Genomic DNA, 23,090 nt, shown 5'->3' on the forward strand with positions numbered 1-23,090 from the left:
TCGAGAGAGCATCGGTTTCCTCGTTTGCTGTTGCCCTGTTATCGATGACGCTACTGGCAAAGCCGATATGAACCTGGACAAGAATATTGGCATAGTATTTCGCAAGTCTTCCCATAACGTTTAGAAATCGAGTCAGTTCGATGAAGTATCTTTCTACCAAGTTTCCACATGAAACTACATATAAGGTGCGGCAGATGGACGGGTGCCGATTGTGAGCTTGTGAAGTAAAGTCTTCACCAGAAGACAAAGACAGCATAGGGAATACTTAAGCTGGCTGTTCGATACGGGCATATCTTGACGACCTTCCCAAAATGCTGCGTACTCGAAATTGAATTCCTGTTACTAAACGAGCACGTACAGCGTGGTATCTCGACTACTCTCTATTCGTGTTGCCCCTCACTACCAGAGATCAAGGACACAATTGGTGCACTGCTGTGCGAGATCGATCCCCTCTCATCAAGCCCTCCAAGCACTCTTAGTCAGACTCTCGAAGCTCATCTTCCGTGGTGACTGAACTTGCGCCCCTGCCTCCTTGTTTATCCTCCTGATTCGTGCAGAGTACTCCCCTTCCAATGTTCCTGTTGTGCCTCGCTATCCATTGGCGGCTGATCGGCATGTCTCGAGAGTCGCGTCGATGGGGTATAACTTTGGAAAGCAGACATGTCAACCATTCGTCTGGGGAAAGATGAAGAAGTTCGACAACATAGAGTTCCACTTACCTTTCGTACCATACTTCCTGACAATCTTCTCCTCGTTTATGAAAGGGACTTTACACTGTTTGAAGTGTGCTTTTGCATCTCCGCTGGTAATTGGGTTCCTGGAAAATTCGCGGTTTTGACAATCCTTCCTCGGGCAGGTCAAAATCCAGTAACTCCTCGCTCCGTCCAGCGTGTAAAGGAAAACGAAGCTTTCAGGTCGATTCTTCCCAACAGTGCTCGCGCTCATAGTTTGATTAGCTTTGCCTCCGTTACGCCGAACAGTATTGAGATGCAGACTAGGTAAAAGGTCTTCGGAAGAGGGGTCCAGTGGAGGTGGGAGTCCTATGGTTAGGAGCTCAATTGGCATCGTGTATGGTTCCGGCTTGACTACGGCATATTCGTAAGCAGTGAAGGATATGTCGGCGATATTATCGTAGGTGAAATTCGTAATGTAACAGGGGAACTCTCTTCTGATTTGTGCCATGACTCCAGACTTGTCCTCGAGTGCGTGTTTAAGAGGCAATCCTGACAGAAGATTTTGCTGACACCTCTGCCTGAAGCCTTGGTAGGACTTCAGGACACGATTCAGTTCATTTTCGAATTGCCGGCGGAGGTTATCGTCAAGTTGGGAAATGTATTTACTGATTGCCGTTGCTGCTTCCTCAGAAACGCTGCAAGGCTCAGCAATCGGGGTGCTCATCGCGCAAAGGCTCGCTCTGTCCAAAAGGCACCGCTTGTTCCGTAATCTGGCCGGTGATAGACATAGACTGCAGTCCACTGTGGGCTGTCACTTCAAGAAAGACAAGTTGTGGCTATAAAGAGAGGGAAGTCGGCTGAGAAGGGGAGGAGGGGACCTCGTCGTCAGGAGGCAATGAGCGCGGTCACTGTGAAAAAGACCGCACCCTGGTGTGAAAGTTCATTAAGCGCCAAGGACGCATACGCAGTTTTGTGAAATGAGTTCCCCCCACCTGTAGGCGTACTAGGGAAGCCCGCATCTCGGGTGGGCCCTCCGGCCTCAACAAGCATTCTTCGGCATACGAATACATGAGTCTCAGATGGCTGCGATCCTTGTAGGACGTGGAAAGCGACAATACGGGAGTGGATAAACTGTTTGGAAAAGGATACTTCGTACATTTGTGTTGCATTTGGGGGGAAGGGTCTGTCTTTGTAAAAGGGGTGAACAACGGCTGCTAGCATCAGAAACTTGGTATTTTCAAGTACTTTGGACTTCCACCACCCTGACATTGCTGTTATCTTTCGTCAGTGGATATGACATAGATAGGTGCTTGATATTGGCTGTGCGCACACCCCTCAGTACCTTGGCTATCCCCGTCCATCATCATTTTTGATAAGCTGCATAGTTCTAAATGTTGTAAGCGTGTACCTACGAGGCCGGTAGGTACTTAGGGAGGCTGTGCGATGTAATTCTCTACGCCCGAGTACTTGGGTAAGGTTCCCCCCTTCTCGCCACTCCATCTTTATATCAAACATTTCGTCAGTGAATACATGAGGCGAACCCTCTGTATATATGCCCAATCCCTTACACCATCGAGAGTACCAAATACTATCTCCCCTCGACACGTCCAGGTCACCACATAGCGTGTCCCCATGTTCCCAATTTGTCCTTCACCGACCGTTCGCCAACAATGCCCCGACCCAACCGAAAGGCTGCGTGAGTCTTGGATCCCATGTAGATGTCACTAAGCTTCTATGATTTGCTAATAATGAGACCCTTTTTCAGAATCTTAGGATTGGACTGGGGAAGCAGCGCGATTCGTGCTAGCATCTTGCCCCGTGACACACTCATGGTGCATACAATCTGGAACTCTCGTTCAACGCCTGCCCACGACGAACATTATCAGAAAGGCGCATTCAATTCAGCATTATATCTGGATGGTGTCGGGAAGCCCTACACAGGCGAGGCTCTCGACGAAGATCGCGACCCAGTGCCATCGAAGCCCTTTTTTTCCCGGTCCCCAGAGACTGGAATCGACACGGTTGATGCCTCGCTGAATGGTTTGGAAGCAGACATGAAATGGGCACTAGTTAATCGTGGAATGGAGCAGATCGTTGAGACGGTCTTCACTGAGATTGAGAAGGTTTGCAGAGGCCAAAGCCTGGAATTGCGTGGCCGCCTCTTCTACATCGACGAGATCGGACTGTCTTACCCTGCTCATTGGAGGCTCGAAGAGCGGACACGGTACGAGCAGCTCCTTCGAAGGGTGATGCCTGCAGTTTCAACCTTGATCTCAGAGTCTATCAAGCCGGACGTCGCAATCAACTTCCATGTTGAAAGCCTAGCATCGGCGCACATGTTGTTTTGGTCTCGACAGATGATTATCGATATTATCCCACCGCCACTCACTTCGATGCTTCTTGTCTTTCTAGACTTTGGGGGCTACACCATGCTGAGCTTTCCATAGTACTTAATTCGCTTAGACATGTCGTCATAGAGCTGATCATCTGCAGAATGGATGTATGTTCCATGTACAGAAAAGTGACGACGACCAGCTGAGCTACCACAGAGTCGGTGAAACCTTTTGTAAGTTTCGATGATTTAAGCTATCTTGATGTGCGCAACGTCTGACTGTCATTCTGAAGCGGCGTTTGGAGGTACCCAACGATGGGAGCAGAAGGTCAGGAGTTTCTGCCGATGGTACGTGTCGAATAGTCAAAAGTCCGAGTTGCCACCACGTCAACGCGCAAAGCTCCTTGAGCAGTTCCACCGGGAAATCAAGAGATTTGAGACAGGTGAAATCGAGCCGATGCGTCTGACCGCCGACGACACTCGCAACAATATGCAAAAGTACACTGTAGATATTCCAAAGTCTCACGCCGAGCGCTTTTTCTGGGAGGCTTTGAAACAGCCTATACTACTCGCTGAGAAGAAGATAGCTGAAGCGGCGTCCCTGGGCTCGCAGGTGAAGATTATTCTGTCCGGGGGTAGTGGGAAGAATTCCGTTGTGCAAGCCTGGCTACAAACGAAATGCAGAAGCCACGGGATCCCAGATCCGTGCTGCCTGTATGAAAATCTCGGGAAGGAAGAGTAAGTAGTCCTCCACTCGGAAGTTGATTTGAGCTTGATGATCTTATGTCTAACAAATGCTGGAACCTTAGCTCATGGAACATATCCAAGGGGGCAGCGATAGCAACCGCAAACAGAATGTCTGTACGGAAAGCCATGGCGCAAGGGGCGGCGTATGGCTTCCAGCGGGGGGGCTATGCACCAAAACATGCATGGGAAGAAGAGGTCGAAGTTTCCCTGGACTCGGTGAGCAATCTCTTCTCTTAAACCCTATTTCACAACATGGGCGCCTGATTGACACATGTACTGACAAAGCTTGTGCAATCACAGCTGAGATCGCGTCCGTGGAAAAGGTGGTGCAATGGCGAAGCTAGAGTCAAGATTATCTGCGATCCTTTCCTACAGAAGAGAAAATCGCATCTAAGCTTCTCATCTTGCTGCGATATCATCGAACTTCCTCAACCACCTAAAGGTTATTGGCAGTTCACACTTCGAGTTGTAGCCGAAGGCGATGATTTACGTCTCGTCGTTGCAAGGGATTACATGGGACACACGGGAAAAAAGATCTACCGTCAGGCCCCAGCTCTAAATTTGCCACTCTACTACGACCCGTCTTACTGCTGCTGTCTTATCAAGACAGATGCAGATGATGAAGGTTGTGGTCTCTTGGTCACAGAATCAGGGGAAATCATGGCATGTCCGAGAGAGCCCATACTCGAATCATCGATTCCACGCGAGACTGTGAGCAGTCGGAAGCGAAAGAGGACGACATCGCAGAACGACAAGAACATTGCAGCCAGGTGCGAGGCATCCGACCAACTTCAAAGGCTCAAACCATCAGGCCATCTTCCAGAACTCAAAAGGGCCCGGATGTCTCATTATCAGACGTCGGCGGACAAGCCGACCTCTGCTGATGTCGTCGAAGACGCAATAACTGTGGCAAACAGCAAATTTGAGGATGAGCCCATTATTTTAGTGCGGTCTGACATCTTAGACGATACGCCATATTCATCGTCAGAGCGTCTAGTGGTAGACAAGCGTTTCTGGGGAAAGGGCTTCGTTGCGGACTCTGAGAAATATGGTCGAAATCATTTGTAGGAACCAGACATCAGTCCTCTCCGAATCAATGTAAAGTAGTCATCTAGATTCATGTTTATTCGAGAGACGGAACTCAAGAGGGATTTCATAGAAGAGTTCTCTGCCTATAACAAGTAGTCAGTCATAGGGTCAATGGAAAATAGTGGGAGCTCGAGTTGGTGATGGGAATACACCATTTGTGTATTTGGCACCCTGGAGATGGAAAAATCTTGAATTCTTTCCTCAGTGCAAATTGGACCCTTGCTGTCACTCTGATCACATTAAAGTGTTACACGGAATCACTCTTAGATCAAAACGACAAAGGAAACAAGTGAGCACACCAGAGAAGAGAGGAATGGGGACATGAAAGACCAAGGATAAAGGCACTAGGTACAGGCGCCGAACGAGACCCTTGTCTCATGAAGAAGTCTGCAGACTCCTGATGTGACGGAAGACGTGAGACGATGAGATGATATGCAAAGCATTGCTTCCATACTTCACTGGGAAGAAATGGCAGACCTCCGGCCAGTGATTCTGTCACGAGTTATGGCACGCAGCAATGGGCATATGAAGTGGGTTAAAGTGGCTTGAAGTAACCCATCTGGAATGAGCACATGAGAGCAGTTTATATACTAAGTGAATGTGGCAAGGTGCCTGACAAGTGCTGATACCATTCCTGTTTCGTGACAGATTCCTAATTCCGCCTCACGTCGCAGTCAACTTCACCGCTGTTGATGACTTGGCCTGACCATACGATTTCCCTGCAAAACCAACCCCCGCTGGCTAGTGACCACAGAGAGTCACAACACTCAATCACCACTCCGGCATGAACGTCTTCGACTTCCTTTAAGGCCTTCGTCTAACATGGAACACCCATGACAAAGGCGGTCAGTTTCACTGGCGCACAGATTGTGCCCGTCTATCGCGTTGCTTCAGCTGGTAATCGCACTTCCAAAGGCTTGGGAAGTCCCTTTCCAGCCACTGCTCCCGATGGTCTCTGTGTTAGGGTCCTATCTTCAAAGTCATCGTGATTTGCTTTTGCCTAGGGCCTGGTTTTCAACAAAATGTAACCCTGAATCCGAACCGGTGAGGCAAGGTGGTTTAGTGATGTTCATCACAGGTTTCTTTGCATATCATGGACCATTGACGAGCAATTTGGCGATTGAATACCAGCCCCATAATACTTAGTCCTTCGTCTAAGGGTCTGGTCCAGTGCTTTGATACCTTGCAGTCTGCAAACTCTGTTTGGCCACCCATCCCATTTCAGCCACCTCCAAGAAGTAGTGGATCCCGCTGTAATTATTTTCCCTCAAGCATCATTTCCTTGGTGTGTCTTTAAATGAGATAGGGCTTTCGAGGAAAATCTCATGGTTCCAATTACACTAAAATTTGGAAAGGTGCAGGAGTTTTCGAACTGCTTTAAGATTCACAGACGAGGAAATTTCGTGTGACTGCAGGAACTTTTAGCATAGTGAACCTTACGTGCAGGCAATATCAATCGACTAATACCTTGAAGGCAAACTCTTTGCTTCTCCTTAGAAGCTCTTGCTGAAACGAGGCACAGCAACGAGTAGCCAGCAATGCAGGCACCAGTACCCCCAGGATCGGCGAAGGTCTGTCGCTATCTTACATGTACCTTAAGGTGGCTCAGGTCCCGCCGAATTTAACAAGATAGCCGTTCCATTGCCCGGGAGATCAAGAACGAGGGAGAGCGTGTCATCACACCCATCCCAGATTCCATGATACCCTCGGAGTCGGTGAGGAGATTGGGATAGGTAGATGCAGATTAATATATCTACTGATATATTGGAAGTAAAAGGGAAAACGCCAAGGGTACTGGTAAAATATCTCCAAATGTGGTTCACAAGTTGCAGTGGTGGCGCCTAGAACCGACGTGAATTCAACCGGGACTTCAACCTATGCCACATTAGTTCTTCACCCCACCTTTGCAGTGGATCGTATCAGAGATCCCATCCAATAAACCGGCAACATACTCTGTACCAATCACAATGCTGGGGCCTGACTCCTCGACCAACCTCGAGTTGACAAATAAGTAGGTACCATCCGCAGTTGAAGTTAGGTGGGGGCTGGAACATCCTCCAATGAACCCTCCGAGTAAATCTGATTCAACTGAGACCAAAAGAAAATGGTAGTTATGTCTGAATAAAGATACACACGTAGCCAAGCACCTAATTTGGAACGGGGGCAGAACTAGGTACTTGTGAGACTAAGGAGGTAGGCGTAAGCATATAAGGTAGCCGGATGGATACCAGCAGCAGCCTGGTCTGGATTTCGATCCTATAGTTGGCTGCCTCTTCTTTTGCTTTGCTAGGCTTGACTTGGCCAGCAAATATCTCTCGCCTATCCTGCTACTTACGGAACTCGCGTCATATGGCCCATGTAATTAAGCATGGCCCATGTCGAATAAACCCTTGGCATCAACACAGCTCATATCTGTGTAAATGGGCGTTGGCTCTCCATCTGGAAACATCACCGTTGCAGCAATCCCTGGTCCCTAGGACAAGATTTTGTGACACCATCGACGAAGGTCACAGGGCATTTGAAGCTTTGGCACATGATGGAACACATATGTATTTTCCAGCCTTTACTTGACTCGGTATAAGCCGGATGCCGTCGATAACAAAAGTTGAGGTAGTCTCAACACAGCAAAGAGACAAGTTTTACGGGCTGACCCCTGACTGGCTTATGTATGGTGATCGGGGCAATGAGTTGCATACCATATGCTCGATCAACTTGACGCTAAGCTGTTTCACTTACAAACTTAAGACTGCTTCCACGTTTCTGTGTTATCTTCCATCCCCTTCATCATGGGACCAGATTCTGGCACGGTCAATATGCAATCACCTTCCTTTAAATTGCGCCCCCCGGGTATCTACCTAGTAAGACACGCGGCGGCTGACCAGAACATAGTTCAAACTTCCGTGCTGCATTCGCCTAGACGTGGAGATAATCAATTTGTTGAGGCCGAGCTTGATGGTACTTCATTCGTTGCGTCTAGAACTCATATCAATACGTAGGGTGGGGGCAAGAATGGTGAGGAATCACCATGTACTCGTACCTAGAGATGACATATAACCCCTGTCCACTGGCAGCGTGACCTTTCGATAGCTATGGGATCGCCGGTCGGTTCAACAGGTCATAACTTGGGTAGGTCATAATCAAGCCTGCTCTTGGAACGCCGTATCGACCCTATTGTGCGCAGCGCGAGGCCCCCGTGGGCACTTCTTCGTCTTGTCGAGTGTGCTCTGGCGCAGATCCAGGTTCTATAAGTTTCTATTTAACATCAAATAGTGCGTCTCGAATTTATTATCTACCTGTGTCCCCTACACTTTGTTGAAAGAGATTTTAGAAAACAAGAACACCATTTATCACCCCAAAAGCGGGGCTGAACAGGCTAGACTTGCAATGACAGGCAAGTCACTTAGAAGTCCTTCCCGAGTACTCTCGGCACTGTGCTGTGTTCCCTACCTTACCCGGCCATTTCCACCGTAGCCGTGTATTTGCCCATGGCATTCTGCATGTTACTATGCATTGGTGGTAGATGACTACAAATACAAAGCCAGCAGCATAGCTGTCGAGAACGAGGCATACTCAGTTAGACAAACCCAGCCTCAACTTTCATCCTTCCTAAAACCTTCTGTTAATCAACTTATTTGATTGATGAGCGCTGGTTCAGCCTACAAAGATAGAAAACGCCTACATCGGTTACCAAAAAGAATCTATGAGAGTGTACATAGGGGAAAGTGAAAATTGAACTCGGGATCTCGACGAAAAGAAATCTGATGGCGGGAGGGATAGACGCAACCGATAGCGGAGCCACCTGTCCAACCGAGGAGCTGCTCGTCTAAAATAGCCAGTGTTACTTAGATAGCTTAACGCAGGCACTTCTTCCAGAAAGTTTGTGACTTTTTATTTGATACCGCTTTACCGAAAACGAATGTAAAGCTCGAAGCTATCAAGAAATCAATAGCATGCGGCCAATGCATCCCGTACTGCTCTTCAATCTTCCATGGTCTGCAGAGTGGCAAGACTCTCAACCCTGCGATTATATTTAGCAACCCATTCCGAGGAGACCTTTTTCTCATGACCCATTTGTCGCTCGACTTAGCATGTCAGCGTTCATCTCATTATTCGTCCAAAGGATTTAGGTAGCGAGAAAGAACTCGTTTCCTGGGGGATACTTACGTCGGTATGCAAAACGACGAACGATGTCTGTGTCGTCCTGAAAAGCAATGCCGCACTCCTTAAAATGTTGGGAAGCTAGCCCGGTGACGAAGGGATGGCTCGAGAACGAGAACTTGCAGCCCGAGGACACATTTGGGCAGTGCAAGATGTAGTATTCACTGCCACCGCCCAAGTCATAGCAAAAGGCCATGCTGGGATTTTGTTGGCAGGCTCTTGTTGCTACACTTGTCTTCATAACAGTGCTTCTCGGCGCCGGTATCTTCTTCTTGCGAACTAACGGCCTCTTGTCTACAACTCGTTGGTGTCTTTGCTCCTGTCCTCGAGCGCGACGCGATATGGGAGGTAAAGAGAGGTTTGTGCTTGGCGAGTCTGAGAATTCGGTTGATGGCTCGGTACTCAGGGTTGAGTCGTTGCCATAGGGAACAACCTCTTTCGATGAAGCAGCTTCCTGTAGATTCAGAGTCAGAAATGTCAGTTTCCTCCCACAAAAGTATACATCACGAAACATAGACTCACTTGATGCGATGCCTCCGGTTTTTTTGTGCTGAACATACGCGCAAAATCGAATTCCGTGTTATCCCAAGGCGGCGGTGGTGCTTTGTTTGTAAATGAAAGACCACTCGAATTGCCTTGACTATATCGGATCAAAGCGACGTAACATTCAAAGTCATGTTCGATGTCGCCCCGGAGCTTCTCAAAGCTTCCAGAGTAAGTCAATGAAGCCTTAGTCAAGAAACGAGCAAGAATGTCCTTCCTATCATTCTCATGAGCCTCCACAAGATGATACAGCCTTTGTTGGAGCTGCTTTCTCATCTCATTCTTCAACAGCTGCAACTCGACTCTTATCTGCCTGGCCTCTGAATTCGATTGACTTAGTAGGGTTGACATGATTGGGGATACTGTCGAGATGTTATCTCGGAAGATGGGGCAGAGACAACCTTCCGGTGATGATGTGAGCTTGTTTTGGAGAAAAACTTCTTTGGCGAGAGTTTTAAAGGGATGGAAGAGTGCAGGGTTTGCACTGCTGGGAACAGACGGCTTCATGTATTCGAAGGCTCTTTTGACTAAGGTACCCGGGAAAGTACCTACCTGAAGGCAGCACACTGTGTAACAGCTCTCCCAGACAGCCGGCAGCACAATCTGGTGGTTGGACAGAGTTCAGGTGCCATTCTAGTGTATCATACATAGAGTAAATAATACATGGAAGGAGATGAGCCACGGGGCCTGCAGACAGGATACCTCACCAGTCCATGTACCCACTTCGGGGCGGTGAGAGTTACGCCCGATACTTTCTTGAATTCACAATTTCATATAGCCCAAGCAGGATAATGCGTTCCCTAACCACAAGGATGCCGGCAACGAGTTGCACTAAAAGCTGTCTGTCTTACTCTGGGGCACATTTTCCGCTTGGTGTGTGATTTCCTCTTCTAGCCTACGTTTAAAGCCACTCAATAGGAATAAGGTATGTTCCCTGCGAATATGTATGGAGTCCCACTCAGAGTATTTTAAACCCCATCAACATACGGGCAGAGGCACCCGAGTCATCGCAAATGTATCCCGACGCACTGTGAATAAGTGGGAATGATTGCCTTGGGGGTTTCGGTGGACTGCAGTCTAAGTCTAGGTTTGTGTTTTTTTTAAAAATGGCTGGGTTCCCAACCGAGCGGCATAGGATCTACTTTCATGTTTGTAGGGGCCTCCCAGTTCTTGTACTTACCTCGGCCACGGATGCTTGTCTTGCGTTCTGTCCATGGGGATCTGGAATAAACTCACATCGCAGTGAAAGTCCGTGTGCGGAAATCTTACAATGTCTAGACGTGAGGAAATGTGAGTAATCGCTACTATCGTTCGACTTCAGCATTTGCCATCTGACTGAAAGGAAAAGAATCGTAGCGTTGGACTGGGGCAGTACTTCTGTTCGATTGGTGATCTGCTACTTGAGCAACTTGCGGCTGAAGGAATTATACAACCCAGAGGCATTGACAACCCAAGACGGTAGCCGATACGAGAAAGGCGCCTTCAACGGCTACATCAACACTTCAGGGACTGGAAGAGTCTACACTGGCGATGAGCTTAGCCCCTCCACTACTCAGGTCTCGGCCAAGTTCTTCCTGGGCAATGGGAGAGGCATCGATGGAGAGAACCCTCTCCGAGCAGAAGCAGTGAGAAATATCAACAACCCTAACTTCGAAGACCGAGGGAAAGAGGGTGTTGCAGCAATTTTGACAGCCGTATTTCAACGGCTGGAGTCGGAGTGCCAGAAGAAGAGCATGCCTTTAAAGATTGTCGACTTTGGCCTGTCGGTTCCTGCTCACTGGACTCTAGAAGAGCACGAGAAGTACGCGGAACTTGTCAGGGAGAAGTCCAATTTGCTTTCCTTCTGGTCATTCCAATTCGATCGTGTCCATTTCCACACAGAAGTCGAGGCAATCGCTCATTATGTTTGTCAGGATAGCGACGTCGCAGACAGAATACTTGGAAGCGACGAGAGTCAATACGTTCTCTTTCTTGATTTCGGTGGACACAGCATGGTGAGTCTCCCAGTTGCATTTGGTTTGTACAGCTAATTAACATGCTTGGCAAGAATGGCTGCATTTTCTTCGTGAGAAGAAGCAACGACAAGACGGCGTTTTTCAGGGTCGATGAACCATTTGGTAAGCTTAAAAATCAAGCAAGGCATGTTTCTGAGAAGGAATGCCGAATTTTAGCAGACTTACAACTTGGTTGATAACAGGAAAGGTTGGTGGTACAGCCATGTGGGAAGCAGACGTCAGCGAGTTCTGTGTTGAACACACTAAATCGAATAAGGGCAATTTGGATAGTGCCCACGTAACGCAACTGCTTCGAAATGCAATTCTGAAAGAATTTCGGTGGCAGCTCATGGCCAATACCTTCAGCGAAGGGGCGACTTCATGGGCCTTGAATCTGACTATAAGGAGGCCGAAAGATTATCCTTCTGATTCCCAGCATTTCCACGTCGATATCCCGGCTCTCAAGACTTTTGAAATTTTCAGGGCAGCTCTCAAAGGGCCATTCCAGGAAGCAGAACAGGGTATTAGAGAGATAGCTCGGCTTATCAAGTCTCGCACTGGTGTCGGTGGTCGTGTTGTTGTATCCGGCGGGAGCGCGAAAAACCAGTTTGTCAAAGAGTGCTTGAAAGCTACAGTACAGACAGTTTTCAACAGCGCAAAGCTTCCCTGTCCAATTTTCCTGGACGAAATCTCAATGTCGGAGTCCCCATACGAGTAAGTTGATCGTCATTCCGTCAGGCAGAAGAGACTGCTATCAGTCCGACACTGGATCGTTGTCCTAATCCTCGGCCTTTACCAGATCATTCAATATTGCCAAAGGGGCAGCACTGGCAACAGCCAAAAATCAAAGGATTCAGGAGTATATCAAAGATGGGGCTGCTTTTGGCATCCAAGTGATGAGAGGCCGGGGCGGTGGCGGCGATGAAGAATGGGACCACTTTGCAAAAGTGGTTTTAGCGAACGCGGTAGGCCATGCGAACTGTCAAAATTCCTCCTACCTTCATCTCATTGACAATTGTACCACAGGGCGAAGGATGGAGGCGATCCAGATACCATTCCTTCGAGACAGACGGCACGAACCGATTCAAGATAGTATGCGATCCCTTTTGGGATACAGAATCACACCCACGACGACGAACATGGCTGGACTGCGGCGTGACCTACGACTTCCTTGACCTACTCATACCTCCTGAAGGGAAATGGCAGTTCAGGCTTACTCTCCCTGCAGAACAGAATCCCATGTATGAGTGCCTGATCCTCGAGAGACATATGGTTCACGGAGGTCAGGTGTTGTGGCCAACGCATCAGAAGGTCGAACTGAGAACGTCATTCGATAGATCAGGAATGACATTTCTGGTTCAGCCCGACCGGGAACTTGAGGATTTACATTGCGGAATCGGTTTGACGCCATTAGGGACGTATGTTGCGCTTACACCACTCGTTGAACGTGAGTGGGCCAGCGAAGTGTCTCGAAGAATGGCCATCACTCAACAGCAGGACGAAGATGAAGTGGAAGTGCCCAGTGGCGTAAATTGGCTGTCGCCTTTTGCAAAGCCCCTCATTGAGTTGGACTCAGACAGCGACGGCTCTTGATCCAGAGAATCCATTTCTACAGAAACTACTAGTAAGATACTAGAATGAGATCTTGAAGGACTACATAGACTTTAATGATATTCCCTTTGTCGCTACCTGAGAGCGTCCTGCATCCCTAATACATCTGGCCGTGCCCCGAGTAGTATGCGGAAAAGGAAGTAATTCTCCTTATAGTCAGTGGGGGAGAAAGAGAGCAAAGGACAAAGCGGAATGCGGAAATGGTATCATTGACTTCAAAAAGACAAAGAATATACAAAGAAGCGCTCTGACGGCACTAGCTTATATAACCCATACGTGTTTGTTCAATCCTTTAACGGAGAGCCCATGCCTTCTGACCCAATTTCTATAGCTGGAAAAGCAAACCAAAGCACCGTATAGCACCTAGAGTGTGTACATGAAGTCGGGGCGCTTGTCCCCGGCAACCCATCTCTGCTCATCAGTCATGCCAGCCCACTGGGCGTCCATCTTGCCGGCTCTGCGGCGGCTGTTGGAGACTCTAAGAGCAAAGTGCATAAATATGGATCCGCCGAGGAGGAAGAGAATCTGGTAGCCCAAGACAACCCCATGACCGGTCAGGTAACGAGGAGACTCGGTCTTGATGTAGATATTTGAGGAGACGACACCGTTGAGGTTACCCCATCCAACAACCATCCCAAGGACGAAGGCACGCTTGAGAGAGCCCTCGGTGTTGTTGATGACCCAGGAGAGGGTATTTGAGATGGTAGGGTAGATACCAGCGGCGCCGAGGAAGGTTCCGGCGTACTGGATCTGCGGGTTGGTCGTGGAGATGAGCATGACGAAACCGACGATACCAATAGTGACAGTCGCGACATTGCAATATCCACGCCAGCGGGTCTTGTCGGCAATGACACCGACAGTGACGGTGAGAGCAGCAGCAACAGCGTAAGGCGGGACGGAAAGCAGTTGGGCCTTGGTGCCTTGATGGCCCATGCCGCGGAGAATTGTAGGTAGGAAGAGGGAGAAGGCGTAGAGGGGTACGAGGCAGCCCATGTAGATTACCATGTAGCCATACGTCTTCCAGTCCGACATAGCAGCATAGATATGGCGCTTGTCAAAGTCTTCGGCAGTGCGGCCCTGCTTGTCGGCGATGAGGCGGCGCTGGACGCGGATGCGCTCGTCGGGGGTCAGGAAGCGGGCGTTCTCGGGCCAGTCGAAGACCATCCACCAACAGAAAATGCCGACGAAGACGGTGGCCAGACCCTCGATGATGAAGATCCAGGCCCAGCCGGGCTTACCGCCGATGCCTTCCATCTTGGCGATGGCTGCAGCGAGGAGACCACCGAAGGAGCCGGCGAGGGCGGCGGCGGAGAAGAAGACGGCGGAGCGGACACCGATTTCGGATCCCTTGTACCAGCAGGAAAGGTAGTAATTAACACCTAGAGTCTCACGTTAGCCTCTGGAACCTCACTACGATAGGTGTCTATGAACCCATGAAGAGGTTGTGGGCTTACCAGGGAAGAGACCAGCCTCAGCGATGCCGAGGAACCAGCGAGCCGCAAGGAGACCGGAGAAGTTGGTGCACAGACCCATGAGGGTCATGATCATGCCCCAGACGATGATGATTCCGGTGAAGAAGATGCGGGGCGTGAGGCGCTTGAGCAGGGCGTTGGTGGCGGGCTCGAAGACGGCGTAGCTGATGAAGAAGATGGTGAGTGACATGTTGTAGTCGGTGCCGCTCATTTTGAGGTCATCCTCCATGCCGGCGAGACGCGCATTGCCAATGTTGGTTCGGTCGAGGAAAGAGAGTAGGTACTATGTAGAAATATGAAATCAGTATGCCGTCAACCATGTTGTGCGCGCGCAGCCGCTCATGCGCTGGAATCCTCGGAGGGAGGTGAGCGAGAGGGAACATCATGTCTTACAAGGAGGGATAAACAGGGGACCAGCCAAAGGTCGACCTTCCACATGAGCTTCTTGTCCTAAGGTTCGAGAGAAAACGTTAGCACACCCCGGCTCATCTCTTCGTCGTTTGAATTGACGAGTGAGTAAAGACCTCACGATGTCATCACGCATCAACGGGGGAGAGAGCACACGTACGATGGCGGCACGCTCCTCAGCAGACTTTCCGGCGTCGGGATCGGGCAGATCGGCGAGCATCTGCGCCTGCTCGAGCTGGGAGTCGATGGGCTTCTCATCCGAGCTCTCGGCGAGCTCGTGGTCGTTCTTTCCGTTGCGATCCATGGCTACGGTATTGGAACGATGATCGTTGGTAGCGGGCAAGGTTTTCGATGTGCGAAGGGATTTGCGTATGCGCGCGCGCGTTGAAACAAGGCGTGTTGTTCTACCGAGGTTTGCTTGTGGGATCCTGCAGAAAGGTTTGCTTCCCTCTTCCCTATCAGAGATGAATAAATGAAAAAGAAACGTCAATCAAGAGAGGTAGCAGCCGTCAGAAAGGCAGGCGCACTAATTTTGGTGCGTCGTTCGCTCAATTGGTCGGGTTATTCAGGTGTATTCACTGGTAACAGAAGTTCAGGATGAGAGCGGGCGAGGGAAGAGGTTGAGCAAGAGTCGAGATGTGGTGGAACGCGGGAGACGGGAAGCGTTGAGAGGAGAGATGGGAATGTTAATTGTAAGAGAGAAACCCTCAGAGAGAGAGAAGATGCGTCCCAAAACAACCTGGATGAGTTTGAGGGGTAGATCCGAAGCCAATGTGGGATGAAACTTTGAGCGCTGCTTCTTATGAATTCGACGACAACATGGGATGTAGGCAGCCGTGTCGTCTCCCTCTCATATTCAAAGACGATCCTGCCATGCCCGGGACCCTCCGTGGCCGCCGAGTGCTACCCCCGATCCACTCACACTCACACTCACACTCTATACATCACATACCCCAATGGGAAGGACGAAATTGGCTTCTCATCTGAATGGTTTCGGTGGAGGGCCCCCCTCTCTTCGGAAGTACTGTGTAAACAGCCATCACCGTGCGGGCTTCCGACGGGAGGGGGACGGGAGTACTTCAGATTCGGTACCGGGAACACTGTTCTGCCAGTCATAGCTTCGTCCCCGTGCCGCCCACGACGTTGACTTAGACTGGATCTAGGTCTGGTAGCTCTGGGAGCATGGGAGGAGGAGTGCTTCATCCGTAGCTGCGGGCAGGGTTTGCAGGGTTTTGGCTTCCGGTACGTACTACTTAGCCATGCAGCATGCAGGTTGCTGGCCGTGGTCCTCCTCGCAGCTGGATTGCATCTCGAGACGAACAAAACGACAGGGGTGTTCCGGGCTGGGGATGCGTGTGGCTGGCTCAAGCTCTGGCTCAGGGTTAGGACTTTGGACTTGTTGCTTGTGTCTCCGACGTCTCGACTCCTCGACTCGCATTCAGCAAAAGTTGTACAACTTCCTCGTCCGTACGACCGATGACTTGCCCCCGCTAATGTATGCCCAGAGCTCTTGGCACTTCTCATGAGCCAACCCTGGAGCAGTTTGTTGCTAGCGATTGGTCCGCAGACTGGTCAGTCTGGGGCTAGTCAGGAAGGCAGGCTGTGGGCAGAACAGAGGATAGGGGTCTCGAAATGGTTTATGGGGGGAAGAGAGCACGAAGCAGCATCTGCAAGAATAAGCCAGACAGGTGAATGGTCCGTTTCCAATACGACGATGGGAAGTGATAGAGAAGAGAGAACTGGAGTCAATGATGCCCAGGCCGTTTGAGCAATATCCATGACTCGTCGAGCGCAGCCCTCAACTTTTTTCTGCCCAACCCGAGACGCCTGCGTTTGTGCTGGCACCAGACGCAAACACGACGGGCAGTGTGCCCTAAGGATATTGCAAATCGGCCTATTGGAATGAGGCCATTGCTCTTTGCTGGCGGCACATTTACTGCACGTCCCAACGTGTGATCCAAGGGATTTGCTTGTGCTACTTGCGAAAAGGCTGTACCCTGCAAGCTGAGGAATGCTGGACGTTCACGAAAACCAACAAAAACGCTGGAGGGACAAGAAGGTCAAGCTGAATGCATGGAATGTTCGATTCTTCCCGTTAGCTTCCTTGTCTCCGAAGTATGTGAGTCCTTCAGGACAGGTGCTGCATTAAGTTCGAGCCGTCCTCCCCCAAGTTTTTCACAAGCTTCTTCTCGTGGTGATGGGCGTTCACATCATGGCGCGGGGGAGAAAACGGGGAAGAGGTTGGGGAACCTGGAGGGAACCTGGAGGCTGGTGGAGGTGCTGGTGGGCATCATGAAGAACATGAACACTTTTCGACGGAGTTCTTCCCCGACATCATCTCTCTCTCTTCGGTGCCGCCATCATCCTTTTGTCATCATCGTGGCTCCATCTTCCCCTCACGAGTCTCTCCACCCATCCACCGACATTCGTGGAGGCCCCCAGACGAAATAAGCATAAGAAGCAGAAAAAGTTCGGACATTGAGCGAGATACTTGGCCAGAGACAGGGAACCAGCCTTCTCACAAAACCCCCATGCCGTGCCCCTCCTCTCTCTCCATCCATCCCCCACAATCCTGTTCCTAGGCATTTTCCCCGCACAGAGAGATTCGTGGAGTTTGACGAGAGAGCTCCGATTAGTCTAAGGATCCTTTTCAGTAGAGGGTCGAGGTCTTGGAAAGTCTTGGGGAGGGGCCCGGCAGTGGGGGCGGGCTAATCAAATTACGGCTCTTTGCCAAACTAGGGGAATTCTTACCGACGTCTGTGATCCTCTGAACCTCTGGGCTCTGTGGGAAGTCCTGTTTCCTGGTCTGCCAAGATCTTGCTAGAGAAAAGGCCAATGGGGCATCGCGTGCTTTTGACTTCTGTCTCTCTGTCATGTGCGATCAATTCTGGTTCCATTGGGGTGGATTATGCCCAGTCCAGCCTGTCTTCATTCTCATCAGCGACATGGATGATGGGGGGCTACACCGGGCTTCTTCCCGCTATTCTCATTCTCCGCTCCAGTGAAGCCGAGACCGGGTATCACACCGTGGGCGTTGGTTGGTGCTTGGCGGGCGCCCGAGCTAGCTATTCGACGGTCTTATGAGCAATGAGCTTGCTGACCAGAGTTGAGCAACACGAGGTCTCCATACCGACGGAAGCCAATGGATAAAGGCAGATTTTCACTAGACAGGTGCGCCGTCATGAGATGTGCAAGCCACAAGTTCCTTCTCTCACCGAAAGCTCATGGCAAAAGAGGAGAACAGCGTGGTCTTGGCAACTGACGCGCCCGTTTCCCAGTCCGTGTCGGATGTCCTAGGAGCAGCCCCCGCCCAGGGCACTGCGAGCAAGACGGCTGGGGAAGCGGTCGACAAGATAAGCTTTGCCGCCATCGAGACCGACTTTGACACGAACTGTGGCCCTCGAGCTGGCGGCGTCGCCAGCGGGGGGCAAGCTTGAGGTTGAGGCGTGAGCTAACCTGCACCGCAGTCTAATTATCCGTACGGGCTCCCAAATCAAGCAATGCGCGTTTTTTCGTTGGTCTTGTTCCTTGGCGGGGAAGGGAAAATCTAGATCGTAATGTGTCAAGGTTCCTCTTCCCCGGATTTCCTGGTCAACATCAGCCCATCCCAGACTGAAATCATAGCACCACCGAGCATCCACTCCGGAGAAGGCGGAGTTCCCACGTTTCTCTTTTCCACATCTCTCCTTTGCATCAACCAGTGAAAAAGTGACGCTCGATCTGGGAGCTTTGGATTGGTCGTCAACAATTTGCAAGTTCTACGTACGTAGGGCTCCTATGAAATGCTCGATGGACCCCAAAGGCTCACGAGGCCAAGCCTAAGAAGAGGTCTAAGCATCGACGCTCCCGGTTATCTTGGCAATAATCCGGCCGGATTATTCAGTCCCAACAACACTCGCTGGTGCGGGCGATACCCGACAACACCTCTCTCAACCCGCATAAGCCATCTGCGTGACCACAGGACGAACGCCCATCCGGGTAAGAAATAGTCCAATCACATCCAGATAACATTCTGAACGAGGCGAAACCCTATTTGAACGGCCGCCACTGGGAGGGGAGCTAGAAAGTTCTAAGACCGTCCTCCGGGTGTGGTGTGGCGACAGCGCCTCAACTCGATAGAATCACTACAGACTACAATGCCGTCTGGATGGGACGATGCCGTGGTTTCACGACGTCCTGGTTTGGTTCCGTGTTCCCCTGGACTTGGTTCTGGGATAAGATCGCCTCTCACGCCGTTCCCGCTCCAGTGGCTGGCGGCCTGGCGTGCAACCCTTGCAAACGACTCCCGACATCACGATCGAAGGGGAAAGAGGAGGCAGCGATAACTTGTGCTTAGAATGAGGGTTCAAAGAAACCAGACTCTGGGCTGTAACATGCCTCAATTGCAACCGGCTCGGATTGTTGTTTGCTGGTCAGTCATTGCTGAGGGACACCCGCGATTTGTCACCGATGATGCGGATACAGAAAGTAAGACGGGTGGAGGGAGGATGACAGTGACAATGGAAGTGAAGGTGAGAGTAAGAGTGAAAATGAAGATGAGAGTGAGAGTGAGCGTAAACTGGTACTGGGGCCAGCACCGGCCAGCTATTGGTCCAATACTCTCGCGTTTCTCGCCTGCTTTCGAGCAAGAAGCAAGAACGTGCATTTTTTCCTCCTGTATCCCTCCCTACATCAACCTAAGTCTCATCCCATGCAACCTCCTTCGGTCGAGTAGGTGACACAGATCGAGTGGCGATGAGGTTTCATTTCCGTGGCCTCGGGGCGCCATGTCCTGCGTACAGTATGCGGCGAATAGCAAAAAATGCCCTTTCTTTTCTCCTTCTCCTTATAGTCGTCCCAACGTTTTCTCCCGGATCGTGCTCCCGCCACTTCCGCAGTATGGAGAAAGAAGACGACGAAGGGCATGGTATGGGATCTCCGAATGAGTTCCGTCCCAGTTGGTTGGTGCGAGATCTCTCTACAGGGCCCCATCTCGGGCGTTGTTCCAACATGAGCAATCCCGTGCGAGACGGCCTGCCGCCGAAAACGTGTTGTTTGCTTCCTTCTTGCATAGGCTGCTGCAGCACCACCGACCATGTATAATCGTCATCTCGTCTGTTTACATGCATTCTTATTCGGCCGGCATCGATGATCCTGAAAATGGCTCAACGAGAATACAACACTTTGAGAAGAAGATTTTCTTTGATGGAACTTTTGCTAACAAAGAAGGTGTGTTGTGACGGCTGCGGTCTTGCTTCAGGGTCGTAGGGAAGGATGACGCCGCCCTGAATATCACTTTGTTTGCTCGATGCTCCCGACGCGCGGCATTCCTAGAGAAGCACGTTCTATTGCAGGAGTCAAGGTGAGCAAATTAGCCGTTGGATTTGAGGTTCCCTAGTCCACAAACCCAAGCTTCTCCATGCGTCAATAGCGGTTCACTAATATATGTTCAATTGATTTCTACTCTCCTAACGACTCCTCCCCCTCTTGCTACTTTTGCAAGGAAGAAGGAGGTGTGCCACGCGCCGACCAACTGACCCAAAAATTCAATAACTTCTGGCGCTACGCACTGCATGTACGCCTCAGTAAGCTGCCCAGCTAGTGGCCTTCGGGAACAGAATTTCGACACGATGCAAATAAGATACATTTGGTATTGCCAGATACGCTGCTGCGCAGCCAGAAATGAGTTTGTAGGCGAGGAGACGATGGGTTGCACGTCTGAAGGGAATCAAGAACCATGGAAGTAGACTGCTTTGTGAAATGGTTATAACTTTTAGTTATAGATTCTTAGCGACTTGTGTCCCCGGCGGCCCAACGGCTCCGTATAGCAAGCCGCACAACTTACTCCCTGGCCAAAAGCCTCTCCCGCACGGGATCACAGTTGATGCATGGCCCCAGCATTGCTACGGGGAATCAGCACTTCCTCGCCAACCGATACGGCCAGAACAACTCACCTCACGTGATATTGGAGGGGTCTTCATGTCACTACGAGGCAATCAAATGGCCTGGACAAAGCAAGCAGCGACGACACAGAATACGGCCAATCAACCGCGAGGGCATCGTATAAATGGACCCACAAGCCCCTAGGTGATCGGGCAGCGACGTGATTAATATTCACCACCTCCTAATCCAATCTCTTGATGAAGGCCTCAACAACAAACGCATTCGCCTTCACGTAGCCACCATGAGCACCTCATTGGAGTCTAAGCCTCAACTCGTTGTCATCTCGTTAGACTACCAGCCCTTTTTTGACGAGATGTACGCTGGCCTGCTCAGTCGACTCCTGGAGAAGGCATCGATGCAACGAACCAAAAAGCCGGCTGCCGCCCTCAACCGCTTGCAACAGAACCCGCCCCCGGCCGCCGTGCTCATTACGGATTCGGCTCTCACCGAGGCGTTTCCTGACGTATGGAACGCCGTCATCGCCTATGTCCGCCAGGGCGGCACAGCCATTGTCATGGGTCATTTCAGCAGTTTTGTCAAGCCCGACAACATCAAGCCCTTCTTCGCAAAAGCAGGATTAGACTGGGCAAGGGGCGACTACCACAGAACCACGGTCACGCTCAACCCACAGGCAGCCGGTAGCGCTGCAGAGAGACTTCCGACCCGGTACAGCCAGAAGGCATTATTTCTGAAGGGGGTGCATCCGACTGCGGTCCTATACGGCCCAAACGAGACCTCAGTCACTCAGTCACATGTCTTCTCCGCCGAGGAAGTTGCAGATTTGACACAGGCCGCGATCTCTTTCGCGCAAGTAGGCGACGGCAAGATGGGATATGTCGGGGACGTGAACACTGAGGAGGAGACAGGGGATGTGATACTGGCCATGTGTGGCTTACGAGTCTAGCTCAATTCAGCATACTTCGGGCTACGGCAAGGGCAGTGTCTACGAGACTGGCAACGGAGAGTCTGAGAAAAAAGACGAGTGTATGTGGATTAGGCATCCAGTCAGCGCACCATGTCACCATAGGACTGGCGAAGAATGAGCAGTGGCGTAAATAGATGGCGTTGCTTCAAATCGTGTACTTGTGCTACTAATACTCGTGGATAACGCGGTAACTTCAGTTATGAGTTACAATCATGAGCCGGAGCTGCATTTCACAACCTCGTCACGTAAGCTCCATCGTGCGTAGGATCATGGTGCCATGAGTGAATCTGTTGCTCCTATCCAGAAGTTGTGATCAGACTTAATCTCAAATTCGTAACCGTTATCCAGGCCGTGAATGATAACTCTATACGCGTTATCAAAATAATCAAACCTTCCGTCACAGTCCACCTCCTCATAACATACTACTATACGGATTGTTCATTCATGACCCTTCATTCGCCTTCTGATACGTTTACTTTTACAATCCTCAAATTACTCAAGAGGGCATGGCTCGGAAATGAGTATCAACTAGAGCCAGCGCCTCTATGACCACCGGGACGTTGCGGTGGTCGTCGTACTTTGGCTCCGTGGAACTCGTGCCGGAAGAGTACGTTTGGCCTTGACAATCCGTAGTTACATTTGCCTCATTGAGCGTTCCCTTTCCACATCGTTCTTCCCGATTTTGCTGGAGGCTGTTTCCGGAGAACTTGGTTCATAGAGTCCGTTCTGCTTAAGACGCTCAATCATGCCTCTATTTGCTGCAGACTTCTCCTATTACGGCGAGATTGCTGCGCAAGACCTTAGACTGGCGGATTGGCGGAGGTCGAGGAAACAAATCCACTTCTGATCACGGTGGAGGTTAAAATGCTTCATCGTCCACCTAGGACCAGGTCTTTCAAGTAATTGGAGGCAATTTGACATGGTCAATGGTCACTCTCGGACATGGTCAAACCTGCTCCTTCGGTAATCCATGAAAATCGAGTCTCTCAATTATTGACCGTGGCAATGGCCCCGGAGGTTTGGGTGACTGACAACAGGAGCGTCGTATGTTTGAACAGGTTGACAGGCGTGACTGGAGATTTCTCTTTGCTAAGGTGTGTGCAAGTTAAACCTGGTTGCCAAGAGGTCGCCGACCGCACCCCTTCGCAGCCGCATCTCTTGTCAAGATAAGAAACGGGCAAAAGAGGTTGCCGGACGTTCAAGTCTTGGCCTCCG

At 50.5% G+C, this 23,090-nt stretch overlaps 7 protein-coding genes across 7 annotated transcripts; 4 read left to right on the forward strand and 3 right to left on the reverse strand.

Annotated features, from left to right (window-relative positions):
• Nucleotides 1–237: 237 nt before the first annotated feature.
• Nucleotides 238–1,854, reverse strand: BDP55DRAFT_287149 (uncharacterized protein). The gene is made up of 2 exons (XM_060566523.1): nt 720–1,854; nt 238–645 (listed from the first exon to the last, which is right to left on the reverse strand). Exons 1-2 carry the CDS (start codon nt 1,396–1,398, stop codon nt 476–478), a joined length of 849 nt encoding a protein of 282 aa, XP_060425756.1. The 5' UTR covers nt 1,399–1,854; the 3' UTR covers nt 238–475.
• A 490-nt stretch (nt 1,855–2,344) lies between these two features.
• Nucleotides 2,345–3,121, forward strand: BDP55DRAFT_732047 (uncharacterized protein; the record flags this gene model as incomplete). Its single annotated transcript, XM_060579895.1, has 2 exons — nt 2,345–2,370; nt 2,440–3,121. 2 exons carry the CDS (start codon nt 2,345–2,347, stop codon nt 3,119–3,121), a joined length of 708 nt encoding a protein of 235 aa, XP_060425757.1.
• On the forward strand, nt 2,830–4,873 carry BDP55DRAFT_287153 (uncharacterized protein). The gene is made up of 4 exons (XM_060566524.1): nt 2,830–3,240; nt 3,300–3,744; nt 3,816–3,969; nt 4,054–4,873. Exons 1-4 carry the CDS (start codon nt 3,177–3,179, stop codon nt 4,819–4,821), a joined length of 1,431 nt encoding a protein of 476 aa, XP_060425758.1. The 5' UTR covers nt 2,830–3,176; the 3' UTR covers nt 4,822–4,873.
• Nucleotides 4,874–8,820: 3,947 nt separating this feature from the next.
• On the reverse strand, nt 8,821–9,894 carry BDP55DRAFT_635612 (uncharacterized protein; the record flags this gene model as incomplete). Its single annotated transcript, XM_060572793.1, has 3 exons — nt 8,821–8,924; nt 9,007–9,454; nt 9,523–9,894. The coding sequence occupies 3 exons, from the start codon at nt 9,892–9,894 to the stop codon at nt 8,821–8,823; spliced, it is 924 nt and encodes a 307-aa protein (XP_060425759.1).
• A 919-nt stretch (nt 9,895–10,813) lies between these two features.
• BDP55DRAFT_752377 (uncharacterized protein) lies at nt 10,814–13,327 on the forward strand (the record flags this gene model as incomplete). The annotated part of the gene is made up of 6 exons (XM_060580662.1): nt 10,814–10,833; nt 10,865–11,537; nt 11,570–11,660; nt 11,741–12,251; nt 12,337–12,502; nt 12,564–13,327. 6 exons carry the CDS (start codon nt 10,814–10,816, stop codon nt 13,128–13,130), a joined length of 2,028 nt encoding a protein of 675 aa, XP_060425760.1. The 3' UTR covers nt 13,131–13,327.
• A 184-nt stretch (nt 13,328–13,511) lies between these two features.
• On the reverse strand, nt 13,512–15,332 carry BDP55DRAFT_559785 (major facilitator superfamily transporter; the record flags this gene model as incomplete). The annotated part of the gene is made up of 4 exons (XM_060569930.1): nt 13,512–14,527; nt 14,603–14,903; nt 15,014–15,070; nt 15,189–15,332. The coding sequence occupies 4 exons, from the start codon at nt 15,330–15,332 to the stop codon at nt 13,512–13,514; spliced, it is 1,518 nt and encodes a 505-aa protein (XP_060425761.1).
• A 5,859-nt stretch (nt 15,333–21,191) lies between these two features.
• On the forward strand, nt 21,192–21,854 carry BDP55DRAFT_635615 (uncharacterized protein; the record flags this gene model as incomplete). The annotated part of the gene is made up of 1 exon (XM_060572794.1): nt 21,192–21,854. The coding sequence occupies one exon, from the start codon at nt 21,192–21,194 to the stop codon at nt 21,852–21,854; it is 663 nt and encodes a 220-aa protein (XP_060425762.1).
• Between the last annotated feature and the right edge of the window lie 1,236 nt (nt 21,855–23,090).

This window comes from Colletotrichum godetiae, assembly GCF_030913485.1.
Source record: "Colletotrichum godetiae strain CBS 193.32 chromosome Unknown BDP55scaffold_44, whole genome shotgun sequence".
Lineage (NCBI taxonomy): Eukaryota > Fungi > Ascomycota > Sordariomycetes > Glomerellales > Glomerellaceae > Colletotrichum > Colletotrichum godetiae.

Excerpts from the sequence above, each read along its gene's own strand:
- BDP55DRAFT_287149 (XM_060566523.1), bottom strand. The coding sequence starts at position 1,398 with ATGAGCACCCCGATTGCTGAGCCTTGCAGCGTTTCTGAGGAAGCAGCA. Across the intron at positions 646-719 it reads CAGGAAGTATGGTACGAAAG|TTATACCCCATCGACGCGAC; the intron begins GTAAGTGGAACT and ends TGCTTTCCAAAG.
- BDP55DRAFT_287153 (XM_060566524.1), top strand. The coding sequence starts at position 3,177 with ATGTTCCATGTACAGAAAAGTGACGACGACCAGCTGAGCTACCACAGA. Across the intron at positions 3,241-3,299 it reads CAGAGTCGGTGAAACCTTTT|CGGCGTTTGGAGGTACCCAA; the intron begins GTAAGTTTCGAT and ends GTCATTCTGAAG. Across the intron at positions 3,745-3,815 it reads GAAAATCTCGGGAAGGAAGA|CTCATGGAACATATCCAAGG; the intron begins GTAAGTAGTCCT and ends CTGGAACCTTAG.